The 13,833-nt window shown below is 44.3% G+C and overlaps 1 protein-coding gene across 2 annotated transcripts; it reads right to left on the bottom strand.

Moving 5' to 3' along the window:
- Window positions 1–1,562: 1,562 nt before the first annotated feature.
- LOC309437307 (glutathione S-transferase) lies at window positions 1,563–11,992 on the bottom strand. Of its 2 annotated transcripts, XM_082047570.1 has the most exons (8): window positions 11,933–11,974; window positions 10,914–11,037; window positions 8,196–8,302; window positions 7,053–7,104; window positions 6,679–6,811; window positions 5,556–5,697; window positions 2,533–2,664; window positions 1,563–1,904 (listed from the first exon to the last, which is right to left on the bottom strand). In XM_082047570.1, the coding sequence occupies exons 3-8, from the start codon at window positions 8,280–8,282 to the stop codon at window positions 1,782–1,784; spliced, it is 669 nt and encodes a 222-aa protein (XP_081903696.1). In that variant the 5' UTR covers window positions 8,283–8,302; window positions 10,914–11,037; window positions 11,933–11,974; the 3' UTR covers window positions 1,563–1,781. The 2 variants fall into 2 exon arrangements, with proteins under 2 accessions (XP_081903696.1, XP_081903695.1); XM_082047569.1 differs by lacking the exon at window positions 10,914–11,037 and having other exon boundaries at window positions 11,933–11,992.
- Between the last annotated feature and the right edge of the window lie 1,841 nt (window positions 11,993–13,833).

Raw genomic sequence — 13,833 nt, 5'->3', positions numbered from 1 at the left:
CAAGGCTCCTCAGTTTTTTTCTGCAGACCAGGGCAGTTTTGTCACTGAAAGAGTCTGGTGATCTGCTCTGTACTCACTGCTGGTTTAAAGCATGTACTGTGCTCTAAGTTCCCACTGACATGAACCACAAGCTGAGGAATTTTCACCATCTTGCACAAATAGGTTCTAAACTCTCAGTCTCAGTCCTCTTTAACAGGTTTGCCAGTGTGGTCTTACGCAGATTATCTTGCTGGAGTCCTCCCCAGGAATGTGCAGCCAAATCAATAGGAAACTGATTATGGGTGAGTGCACTACTGAAGACAAAGAGAAATTTTGCTTCATTTTTTTCATACAGTGCTTGCTTACAAAGGGCGTCATATGTAAATCTCAGTGCTGTGCAAATCCATCAGCAGAATACCAGGCTTATTATCCTTGGCGGGGGCTTAGGTGGTGACAAGGTGCTGTGAGCAGCTCAGATGTGTAAGGCGCAACTGACCAGAAAAGAAAAAGGGCCAAAAAAAAAAAAAACCCTAAAACAAACACCAGCCCTAAACCACAGCTTCCAGCACCAGAATCTTTTGCTAATAAATGCTGTTATCAGTCATATCCGGGTCTTGCCAGGCTTTCAGGTGATTTTGCTGGTGTGTTATGGACGTCAGATTGAGATGACAGCTGGACACATAAAATGTGGTTCATTTCATCCTGAAGCGGAACTTCAAGCGATATCAGAGGAATTGAACTGCCACGTACCATAGCAGGTCTTTTGTGTAGGTCAGAAAAGGAGCGAACGTTGCTGAGCAGCAGCTCTGTTTACACACGGCCTAATCAGTTCAAGTTCTACTGAGAAAAGCAACTAATTGCAAGGAAGACGAATAGTTCATGGCACAGTTCTTCAAGAGGACAGCGATGGTTCCCACAAAATTAGGGTAAAGAATCCAAAATAGCAGTGAATGCTTTAAGCACTGTTGAGATAAAATTATTTTACTGAACAGGTAAGTAGGAAGTGCAGTTCTCTTTACAACTACTTGGGAAGTGACTGGAATAGGTAAAACTTTACAAAAAACAAACAAACAAACAAAAACAATCAAGAGGGATTTTCCTTGCTGTGACCCATCTAGCCAAGCAGCCAAAAAAAGACAAAGGGGATAGGTGGTTTCAATGGGTGAAAACCATATCAGGTGAATTGAACACACATGGACTCGATCTCTCAGTGAACAAAATCTCTTCTGAGAGATTAATGTGGGGATTAAACAGGTTTTTTTACTTCTGCCCATGAACTTATGAGGATCATGAATCTATCATTAATTTTTTAAACCACAGTTCTGAAAGTACAGAGCAGAAGTGAAATACAGCAGGGGGACAGTGAACTTTGATCTAGGAGATGACCTAGTGAGGAAAAAAGGATAGATTCGGGCCCAAATTTAAATAATTTCCCCATTTTTATGGAGTGGCTCTTCTCTCCTCCAGTTTATTAAAATGTGGGAAGGGGAAGAGGGGTTTCTTTGCACAGTACTCTGGAAGTTGCAACTGAAACATTTTACCCTACCAGGCTTGTATTGTAATTAAAAAACAAAACAAACATACAAAGTATCAGCATATTTTATTTCATGTAACTGCTCCATGAAATACCACTTTCTGGACTCAACAGGTCCAAATCAGTCTTCTACTCTAATTTAAAAGTGTATCCTGTTTCAATGATTATCACATGATGCAAGCTACAGAGCACATCTCTGCAGTTTACACTTAACAAGGCACAGCTCTGCTAATACACTGCAGTTGTGTTATCTTCAGCAGCCACGCGATTACATATTGAATATTTTCTTCACATTGGCAACAGACTTTTCGTCTAGTGGTGGCTTCCTCTGGCTGCCAGGCTGCAAGAATTTTTTGATTGTTGGAATGTTGCTTGTTCTTCCTTTAAAAGCCTGTAAGAAGCAGCAATAAAGCCAATGAGGTCATGAAACCATAATTCCATTCTTTATAGCTTATAAATCAAGTGACTTGGATTTTTACTTCTCAGACATACTTATTAAAGAGAGAAACGTAGTAGCTCCTTATAGCCAGCTCAGCATTCAGCATTTTCCATTGAAAAAAAAAAAGAGGCAAGGACAGTAATACCTCAATGCAAAGCACTGTGGAAGACAAGACATAATAAACTTAACAGCTCTTGTATATGATTTCTTCAAAATATAATTTTGCCAGAAAAAAAAGGATAGGAACTGCAGACACAACAAGCTGCAGACTTCCCCTACTGATGCCAACTGCTGTGTTTGAAGACATGGAAGGAACAGTTACAAGACCCAACTGGCAGGGTTAGTCAGTGAGCTCCTGCCAGCTGAGAACAGCTGGGAAAAGCAGAGCTGGAGAAAGGTGGAGCTCGCAGCAGCTCTGGGGACAAAGCAGAGCACGTGTGTTCAGGTTGTTGTAGTCAACACAAGCAGACCAGAGAACTGTCAGTACAACGGGTCAGAGATTTAAACATCAGTTAGCGTTTAAAACTGGGCAGTGACATCTGTATGTTACACTCCATCTTGACATCAGGTGGTTACTAACCTGTAGCAGAGGGAATGCAGACAGTACATCAGGCTTACATTCTTCTACCATTAAAATGGCTTCCAGCAGATGGATGTCTGCCCAGCTTAACGTGTTGCCAACAAGATAATCATGCCCATGATCTTTTAAGGCCTACAAAATATCAATGAAAAAGTCACATAAGATGTAAGACTTTTATCTAGGTATTTCATTACAAGTGGATTTCTACAGAAATACACAGCAGAGCAAATCTATGCAGGAAATCTGTAAAGTTAGAAAATGACAGGTATTCTCACAACAAAAAATTAAATCAGAACTCATGTTTCAGTGTGCTAAGGTGAATATTGCAGCACAGCTTCAGAATGGTTACCAGCTCTCCAGCCTACCCTTTTCCTGAAGACTATCACCCTTGTAGCAGAAGGAGGAGAAGGAAATACGTCTGTGCCTAACACACTCTAATGCTACACTTCAACAACAAGTACGTACTAAAACTAGGACATCAGTCTGTAACTTTCGAAGCTGATTCCTTCTCTAGTCCCACCTGCCAGTTTTACTATGGACAAGGAGTAACCTCTGACAAGAGGCAAGGTACCTTCACGTAGTTATTTTCCATATTGTTCCAACAAGGTCCACCACAGCTCGTCTGTCAAAGCCCTATGGAAATTCCCAACCAGAGCATCAGAACCAGTTCACCTGCAGTGCTTCATGTTGCCTTGCGCTGCTCTATCTGGCTGCTGTTTAAAGTGAACACTCATAGCTACCAGTACTTTCTATCAGGATTGCATAACACACAGAGTGCAGGTCCTGCTAAGCGGAATCAAAATACAATTTAAACAGCTGGCAAAGAAGGAAAATTCCTAATCCTTCTAACAAAGTTAGCTAGGGTAAAAATCATGGAGAAGTTTAGCTGTGTCTTTACCATAAGTGAACAAGGATTATTTTAAATACTTTCCTCCGGTGAGCAAACACACTAAAACAAAGGGGAGGATGATAGTATCAGGCTTGCCCATGACAAACTGTGGGATGGGACACCACGGTTAGAGGCACAGGGTGCTAGTGACGGCCCTCAGCCTGTGGCTCTGAGACATGCTGGGTACACTGCAGCACACTGGAACTCTTATGGAAATAAGCCAGGGGCTCCTGAGGTAACAGAAACCAACAAGGCAACACCAGTGAAATACTTCAAAGGAACTAAGGGGTGTTCCTCTAAGAAGGTGACACGGCTGACAGCCCAGCTGAAGAGCCTCTACACCAATGCATGCAGCATGGGCAACAAACCAAAGGAGCTGGAAGCCACCATGCTGCTAGAAGGCTACAAGCTAGTTACCATTACTGAAACTTGGTGGGACAGATCCCATGACTGGAGTGTGGTGATCAATGGCTACAGGCTGTTCAGAAGGGACAGATGAGGATGGAGGGGTGGAGGGGTTGTCCTCTACATTAAGAGATGGATAGTGGTAAAGACCTGTCCCCGAAGAATAACCACAAGCAGGTCGAAAGCTTATGGGTAAGAATCAGAGACCAGGGCAACAACGAGAACCTTGTGGTTGGTGTCTACTACAGGCTGCCTGATCAGGGGGAGACGATTGATGAAGCCTTCTCACACCAGCTACAGGAGGCATCGCACTTGCAGGCTCTTTTCCTACCAGGGACTCTACCCACCCCAACATCTGCTGGAAAAGTAGCCCAGCGAGCTGTAAGTAATCCAGGAAACAACTGGAGTGCACTGAGGATAACTTCCTCAGCCAGGTAATAGACAGCCCTACCATGGGGGATGCAAAGATCAGCATGTACAATCAACCTCTCTCAGCACTGCCTTCCACTGGTACGGCAGTGGATCTGTGTGAATTACGACTACAGGAGTGCTGGCTTATGTCATTTATGTGCGCTTTTTTTTTTTTCACAGGGCAGCCTCTGTGGGTTTCACTTGTACAATTTAAGGCTCTGATAAAGAACAACATGAAATTGCATCAAGTCCTGTATTTTTTGAATGGACTTCAGCTGCCTGTGAACCAAGGATTCAAGCTAGAAATCTGGCCCAGCTCTGAAACAACACAGCTTTGTACGCTTAGCACAGACTTCCAAGGAGACTGCTACACTCTGAAAAAGCACTGTGAGAGTCTGTATAGTACAACCATACAAGGTACAAAAGGTAAAACTACAAATAGAAGTAGGATAGTGAAATTAGGATCACAGCTGGCTAAATTCAAACAGAAGAATGTTAACACACACACACACACACACGCAAAAATTAAAATATCCTGAAAGGAAAAACAAAGCACCAGAACAAACAGCAAGTTGGTAGAAAATGGCAACTAAGTAACATCCAGCTACATTCCAGGGAGAAGCACAGAACAATCTGTCCCCTCCTGACCAAGTCTTCCCTAGCCAGAAAGACTCTCCATGTGCTCTACTGGGGTAGCAAGCATACCAATGCTTCATGTAGCTCATCAGAGGCCAACTCTTGAGCACGTGCAAGCCAGTAAACAATTGCTTTATGCTTTTAAGCTATAATACATCTATCTTGTTTGCAGAGCCTCTTTGTGCACACCTAAGGATGCCCAAATAGTAATTTAGAATAAGACAGTAGTAGTCTGTAAGTATAACATGTTTAAGCAATGAGTTTGAGAAAAATCACAGAATTAGGACCTTAACTATAAAGCCCAATTATATTTAATGTTGAACAGCAAGAGTATATATGCTTTCAGACAATAAGTTCTGAAATCTGGCACAGGTATTTAAATTATTAATTTATGCAAAATGCTAGGAACTATCAGAGTAGCTTAGTAGCTCAGTTTAAGAAGTAGGATCTGTTCTTTGAGGAGTCTTAATGAAGACAGCAAAGATACTCAGTACTGAAACCAGCCCAATATTATTTTGTGGCCCTCTTTTCACATGGCTGAATACTGGCTCCATCATACAGTTCCAGAGTCGTACTGTCGCTTCCCTTCTGGAAGGGAGGTGTGTGGGGACAGGGGAGTGGGCTGGGAGCGAACCTGTACCCCACTTTACTGTCTGTGGACTACTGGTGATATAGCACTTACCTTTTCATAAACAGGAAAGTACCTGGTTGTAGCTCGTTCAATGATCAAGGCAAGATTCTTTTCTTTTGTGTCAGCTGGTTGAAAAGGGAGATGCATGATCATTCCCATCAGGTCTGTTGTTCCCTCCACATACATATCAATCCTGAAACAAATATTTTTATTTAACATTTATCATTTGAACATTCCATTTTGGTTACTTTCCTGAAATACGATGCTGAAGTGATAATGGAGTAAAGTGCTGATTAATGAATGTAGCATTAAGACACTAGTTTCCTTCCTTGTTCTTCCACTTTGATTACAGCTCAGTTTTTTTCAAAGCACAGATCTTTATAAAAAGGCACAGAGTGTCTGCAACAAGCCAGGCACAAATAAGAGTCTGCAACTAATGTATTTAAAGTGGAGTTCACACTGTTTTCCACTGATAACCTGTTTATCTATACTGTGGGAGAAAAGACCACATAAGCAAACCACTCTAGTGGAAAAAAGTTTTGAGATCTAATTGTGAAAGAATCAAGCAATAAATTGCCAATTGCCAGCTCAGACATGCCAGTGCATAGTAATTCCCACAATCTCTGGAGTTGCCCCTCCATTATCACAGAATAAATCCTTTGCAATAAGTTGCAGTCACTTAGATTAAGGACTTGACCTTCTGCATGACTTGTTTTTTAAGAAAAGAGTAAATAAGGATTTTTGCTTTTGCATTATCCTTTTAGTTATGACAATGGAAAGTATCTACAGCTTACATAGGAAAGCAATATTAGGAAATATTGCTTAAACTTTCAGTAGCATTAAGCCCCTGAACATGCCTTTTTTAAAATTAGCTGTGAAAGATTTTGAATAAGTAAATTAGAACGCTTTAAAGACATTTCATTTTTTGCAGTCAGCTGTAGTTTTTACTACTGCTTTCCAGTAAAACAAACAAAAGACAAACTTAGCCTTTATTATTATATTATTATATTCATAAATCAGAAAGTCCATTCACCCAATCCCTGGATCCAAAGAGACAAAGCACTGGCAGATGTATATGCACCTTTACATGCAGATATTTCAAAGCAATATTCTTCTCACAAATTTTAGAAACAATAGAAGAGTATTAGTAAGGATGGTAGCACCGGTACCATACCAGGCTCTCTCCTTCAGATCCTTCCCATAGAGGTTGTACTTTGCTGCTATGTAGCTGAGGATGGCTCTGGTCTGCACCATCTTCATCCCATCAATCTCTACCATGGGCACTTGCTGGAACATCAGGGATCCATCTAGGGAAGAAAAAGCCGCAAATGACTCAGACTGCTGCAGTACTACACTGAATCTGAGAAAGAGACCTGGTAACACACAAAGACATTTCTAGTTCTGAGGGATGAAAGCATTCGCAAGCTAGCAGGTCTCTCAAATCTCTCTAGAAGTCATATCATATTGGAGGTCTTAGAAAAATCTCAACTGTTGTCCTTTTACTATATTGGTGTGAATTTATGTTCAGGGTACAGTTTACAGACTCACCATTGCGTAATTTTTCTAGGTCTTCCTTCTTTTCTATGAATTCTTCCTCAAACTGAAAAACACAGACAGGAAACACTGTGTCACTGTGAAGGGAATGGGGAAGTGGAAGGAAGCCTGGAAACTAGACTCCGCCTCTCCACACTATTCCCCATACTTCTCATGATTACATTGACTCCCTACGCCTGTTCTTCATCTCTGCTCCAGCAAATAGCCCAGGACTAGAGTGTCCCAACCCCACAGTAACATATAGTGCTTTACACTTAAAAAGACCCTTTCCTTCATTATAAAGACCAGTCTACATGACTTCCCGAACAATTAACAGACACCAAATCATCCACTGAAAAGCAGCTGATGCCGCGTGAAATACTGATAAATTTCTAATAAGTTACGCCTCTGTTACAAAGCATTTATCTCCTTCTTTTCTCCCACTGGCATGTTGGGCTTTTTTCAGTTAGGAGGGCATTTGAGAGAGGGCAAAATCTCCGTTTCCTCAGCACTCGTGCTCTGCAGCTTCTCCATCAGCAACATTCACAAGTGAGCATCATTACAAAGCCATTTCTTTCTAATACAGTATAAATAGTTTCTGAGAAAACAATTTCAAAGCACCGTATTCAAGCAAAAATAGCATGTAGAAATTAAGATGCCTTAGGATGGTTTTCACCTGATGTTAATGTAGATAGCTGCACTGCAGCTTCACTGATTTCTCCCACTCGGGTAGGAACTAAAGAATAAAAAGCACTTTGTTTGGAGATAATGTTCTAAAGATTTTCATGTGGGACACACGGTCTTTCAGTGGAGAACAATCATGAGACTCAGAGAAGTAATGAGCATTCAGAAAACCTCAGACATAACACAGTTTTGGTCTGGAACAACAATTTAAGATCTCCTCAGCTTAAAGTAAGTTTCAAAAATGACACTTAACAATCCTCTTTATATGTTAAAATCCTTTTACTGGGCAACTGTTGCTCAAAGAATACATTAAATAAAACCACATGAGACAGTGTATCACTGAATCTAAGTATTCTGCATCACAACATGTGATGTGCATATCTCTAAGCATAGATGTAATTGGGAAACATTTTCAAAGAATACTTACTTTAATCACAGATTAATCTTATCACCTTATCGAAGAAAGATACAAACCTCAACCCCAGCAGCTGCTAACAGCCATCGGATTGACTCCATCTTCCCCCTTCCCTTGGTGTAGTGCAGCTTGGGTTTCCCTGCCATGATTTCAGAGTTCTTGTTTCCTGATAAATTCAAGAAAATGATCTTATAGCAAGCACGTTCTAAATTAGCATTTAAAATGTTCCACTCTGAACTGCTAAATCGTGTTGGATGAATGTGAAAGTCGAAGGGCAATGAAGACCCAGATACTTGGGCTTGATTCAACCAAGTTTCTTGTGGATTAGTGGAAAAAAAGAAAAAGTACACATTACCAGGAGAGTATGCAGCGATTCAAAAAAGAATCACGACAGAATGTAATAAGTATCTATCAAATCATATCTTAACACAGCTTTAAGAACTCATGAGAGTTTTACAACGAAAGCAGAATTGTAGGATATTCCTGAATAAATACATTTTAAAACTTGTAGTGATATAATCTATTTAGTAGGTGTTGGGTTTTGTGACAGTGTCCCTGTCATACCAGGTTTGAAAATGTACAATGTCAAATTAATTGCTTCACAAGAACACCAACCCAGAGACACCAGCACTGTCTTCATGTCTCTCATTATGAAGTTTCAGAGCTCCATGCTGTTCTGCCTTTAGGAATATGAGCTTATAACAGCAATATATATTCCAGCATATATTTCTCCAGGCTTGCTGTCTTCCATATTTAGCTAGTTATGTTTTGACCACTACCCAAATAGCAACGTATCAATTATAGATAATCTGGTCCAACTTCAAGACCCATTCCAATTTATAAACAACAGTTAAACTGTAACATGAATTTATAACCTATTTGCTCTGAAAATTAACTTTAAAATCAAAACCAAACAAATGAGACCACGACCTCTGTTGGAAAGACAAGTCCTGGACAATGCCCCCAGCAGCAGGGGGCTGAAGTCAGCCCACTGGATGAAGGCGCTGGGATGAAACACTTAACTTCAGATTTCACTAACACCAAGGGCAGTCACACACCACAGTATGAACCCAACAGCTGATGTGAGCCTGGCGCTGGAAACAAAGCTAACACTGTATTCTTATCGCTAATGGGTCCCAGAAGGATGAAGCAAATTTAATAAGAAGACAGAGTCACAGATTAACAGAGTGCTTCATCATTAAGGCAAAGTTTTGTCTGTTTACATGCAGGATTATTTATTCTTGCATAGACTGCACAGTATGTAATTGAGCCACAAAATGGAAACTTTGGCCATAATTCTAAAGACACCAATGAAGAGGCACACATAAATAGCACAGCAGTGAGAGGAGAGACTGCATCCCTGGCCATCTTCACCAAACTCCTTTGTGTTGGCTGGACTCACAGAAGAAATCTGGTACCTCAGCCCAAAATACAGGTCTTCAAAAACATTGCTAAGCTTCCACCAATCCCTGGCAATGCTTATAACCCCAAATGCCTCAACCTCTTCCAACAAAGTTCTCCTGACACATAAATATGTGCTTGATAAGAAAGACTTGATTACGTCTTGAGAGTTCAGACTTGGCATCCAGTCTAGTGCTGCTGGATGCCCAGCTGGAGTTCTAATAACAGCAACAGGGCACATAAACAAGGCATTTAGAGAAGGGACTTGTGCTCTAGACCCCTCACAAGCCTCATCACCCTCCTCTGAACTCTCTCCAGCACCTCAATGTCCTTCTTATGATGAGGGGCCCAAAACTAAACACAGTATTCAAGGTGGGACCTCACCAGTGCTGAGTACAAGGGGTTGGTCACTTCTCTGATCCTGCTGGCCACACTATTCCTGATGCAAGCCAGGATGCTGTTGGCCTTTTTGGCCCCCTGGGCACACTGCTGGCTCATATTAAGCCCGCTGTCAATCAACACCCCCAGATCTCTCTCTGCCAGGCAGCTTTCCAGCCACTCTTCCCCGAGCCTGTAGCGCTGCCTGGGGTTGTTGTGACCCAAGTGCAGGATCCGGCACTTGGCCTTGTTGAACCTCATACAATTGGCCTCAGCCCAATGACCCAGCCAGTCCAGATCCCTCTGTATGGCCTTCCTACCCTCCAGCAGACCAACACTCCCACCCAATTTGGTTTCACCTGCAAACTTACTAAGGGTGCGCTCAATCCCCTCATTCAGATCATTGATAAAGAGATTAAACAGAACTGGGTTCAGTACTGAGCCCTGCAGAACACCACTCATCACCGGCCACCAACTGGATTTGGCTCCATTCACCACAACTCCTTTGGCCCAGCCACCCAAGCAGTTTACCCAGCACTACAAGGACAGGTCAGCATAAGCAGAAAGAACAAACTTCCCTGACCTCTCCCTGAAGCAGAGGTAGAGCTCATAAGGGTGAGCCCAGCCAGAGCCCTGCCTGCCAGAGCTCAGTGCTCCACTTCAAACAGCCAGGAAAGCTGAAGAACAGAGCAAGTTCAGATACCAACACAGGAAAAAAGTTCAGGTATCAACATAACTTGTACTTGTTCATCACGGTTTCGTGTAGGGATTGGCCAAGGTTTGAGTCTTCTTGCTCAGGTACCAAAAATCTTACATTTTCCTAAAACTGCACTGCTTAAGGACTGAATGCTTACACAGGGTTGCAAAGTACTTTGGTGACACTATTACTGCTCTGCATTGAATACCCGTTGGTAAAGCAATGAGTCATAAAAGAGTGCCCAAGCTGGTAAATTATACTTCTTAAATAGCAACAATGGACCTGAAAAGAAATCACAAACCTTCTTGATGTTCTAGTGGATCCGACCTTCCTTGGACCTCAGCCAGGTAGTTGACAGAGTAACAGCTACCACTGTGATCACTGTATTAAAGAGTCACTTTGTCCAAAATAATTCAGGCACCAGCCTTTCAAAGAGAAACAAGTTAAGTGAAATTAACAGCAAGCTCAGAATTGGCTGCAAGATCTTAAAGACTCTTCCGAATTGGACGTGGACCCCAAAGCAGCTCCTCGCAACCCTCACACAGAGCTGCACAGGGCTGCTCCACACAGTGACCCTCCAGCACAGACCTCGGACTGCACTGGGCCCGGCTTGCTCTCGGGGCAGTCTTAAGACTAATTGCTAATCAGTGTGGGCTTCCTACCAGGATTCAGGCCAAGTCTGGGCTCAAATTGCCTTCCTTCCGCAACCTGGGCTAGGAGGAGCGTTTGAACGAGGTGAACGGCAAACTACCCCGAGAGATTTTGAAACCTTTAACTCCAAACAGCAACTCAGGTTCAGATTCCCTTCTGATCCCACCCAGAGCCAAACACAACCCCGCTCCGCGCACACCCACCCCCCGGCCTGGGCTCCTGCTGCCGGGGAGCAGGTGGGGTCGCCCCGGACACCCACCCCGGCCAGCGCCGCAGGACGCTCCAGCACCTTCCCGGAGCAAAGGCCGCTCTGCCGCGCACCCGCCTTTCGCCCTCCCGGCTGGGGCCCGGCTGGCGGACCCAGCCCCGGTGTGCGGGCTCCGACCCCTGCGCGGGTGGCCCGAGAGGACAGGCAGCCCTGTCCTGCCCTCCCTCCCTCCACACCCCGCCACGGCGCCAATCGCACTCCTGCGGCTCCGCAGAGGCGGCAGCACACGGTCCCACGGCCGGCGATCAGCCCGCGGAGCAGCCGCCCGCCCGGCGCCCCGCCACAGGCCGCGCTTCGCAGCAGCAATTCACACCGGGCACACTTCCTCCGCCGCCCCGCCCCGCCCCGCGGAGCCGCCGACCCCCGCAGCAGGTCCCCAGCCCGCCGCTGACAGTACTCACCGCACCACCGCCTGATCTCCGGCCCCACCGATCCCCCCAGACTGCCCGACCCAACCGCCGACCGGGCCCGCCCCTCAGCGGCTCCGGCTGCTGCTCTCGGGGGCCGTGCTGGGCAGCCTGCCCGCCCCCTCCCTCCCTCAGGCCTGGTGACCGCAGCTTCACAGGATCCTAGAATAGTGTTAGTTGCAAGGGAACCTTAAAACCAGCTCGTCCAACACCCTCTGCCATGAGCAGGGACATCTCCAACTACATCAGGCTGCTCAGAGTCCCGTCCAGCCTGACCTTGACTGGGGTCGGGGTCGGGGTATCTACCACCTCTCTGGGCAACCCGTACCAGTGTTTCACCACCCTTATTGTAAAATTTCACCAAGGGCCAGTTAAGTCCTGCAGCTAAGCTGCATCCCTAAGCCTGCAAGTGTAGCTGAGGGAAAAGCCACCTCAGGCTTGTCCCCGAAGGCTTGTGAAGTGACTTTCTCCGTGGCGCTGGCTTGGAGGCAAGTGGAGTGCTGCGGCTGCACCTCAGAGGGACACGGCAGCCGGGGCACGGGGGGCTGGAGAAAGGATTTGAGGCCCCTGAGGCAGCGGTGAGAGGGTCACAGGGATGATGTGACTGGGGAAAGGGCCTGGGCCACAGCCCCTGTGCAAGGGCTGCCAAGCTGTTGGCGTGCCAGGGACTCTGGCTCTGTGTGGCCAAACGCTGGGGTGTGTGCACGGGCTCCTAAAACCACTGGGCTGTGCAGGGACTCACACAGCAGAGAGTTGGCAGCCACAGCCAAAGTTTCTGCCTTGAGTTTCTGACAGTGCCCAGCAGCTGCAAGTGCTGCCGGAATGCTTTGGTGAGGCACGAGGGAAACAGCTCTTCCAACAACGCTGAGTGATATGTGCTCTGCTGCAGAAAAACATTGTGTTTTTTCCTTTCTTGATGCTAAAAACTGATTCTAGCTTCATGATATTGCTTCTAAAGAAACTGTTTGCTTTAGCAAGAGTTTTAGTGCCCTGAGTTTGCCCACCCTAAAACTGCCAGTACTAGACCATTAGTCGGTTTTAGTGTACTGGCTGTTGCATTTACATACTTGGTTGATTTAGTCTTAAATAATATACATATTTATGTGTTCAACTGTCTTGCTATCCTCTCAGTAGCAGAGATTGATATAAGTGATTATAATGTACAACTCACATGCAACTTGTATTTCACTGAGGTTAATATAAAGTGACATAACAAAGTGGTGCAAAGTGCTTTTAGCTTCTGTATTAGACCTTTTGTTAAAGGAAATATTGGTGAAGCTACAAGAGTTTAAATGTCTAGTGACCAAACAGAGGTGCAGTGGGGCCTTTGGTCCCAGTGTACTCCAAGTTAAGTTCAGAGGAAAGCTGAATCCAAAGCTGTCATCCCTATGAAACCAGAACCTGCAGGCTTTGCCTGGCATTTCCCAGAACACATGCATCACCCACTGTTTGGGCTAAAAAGTCTCTTCATTTTCCAGCCAATCTTGGCAATGCCAGAAAGACAGAACCAGAGAACCCTTAGGTGTGTAAGTAGCAGCAAGAAGTCATGAAACAAACTGGTCTTCATTGTCAAGAGTAAGACTTTATTTCAGGTATTCTCTGTGAAAAATGCAGTTGTGATTCGTGCTAAGATGTTTAATGTTTACAGGTATAACCAAATGAGGCACGGACTCTGAACCTGGAAAAGGGAAAGGTGGTTAAATTCTATGTAAAAAGTTATGTAACTTGTTTAGGAATTTATATTGATAGAGCGAACTAACATTTAGGGTTAAGCAACTATATAATAAGGGCCTACTAACAAGCTAACATTTTAAACCACATAATTAATATCTACTTTAGAGCTGAATGTAACTAATTGTGCTAAAAAAAGCAGGACTTCATTAAATGCCAAGATA

This window comes from Streptopelia decaocto, assembly GCF_964273445.1.
Source record: "Streptopelia decaocto genome assembly, chromosome: 3".
Classification (NCBI taxonomy): domain Eukaryota; kingdom Metazoa; phylum Chordata; class Aves; order Columbiformes; family Columbidae; genus Streptopelia; species Streptopelia decaocto.
The sequence above is the reverse complement of the archived record's forward strand: the minus strand, read 5'-3'. Positions and strand labels throughout refer to the sequence as shown.

Excerpts from the sequence above, each read along its gene's own strand:
- LOC309437307 (XM_082047569.1), bottom strand. The coding sequence starts at position 8,282 with ATGGCAGGGAAACCCAAGCTGCACTACACCAAGGGAAGGGGGAAGATG. Across the intron at positions 2,665-5,555 it reads ACTTTCCTGTTTATGAAAAG|GCCTTAAAAGATCATGGGCA; the intron begins GTAAGTGCTATA and ends GATATTTTGTAG. Across the intron at positions 1,905-2,532 it reads CTGCATTCCCTCTGCTACAG|GCTTTTAAAGGAAGAACAAG; the intron begins GTTAGTAACCAC and ends TGCTTCTTACAG.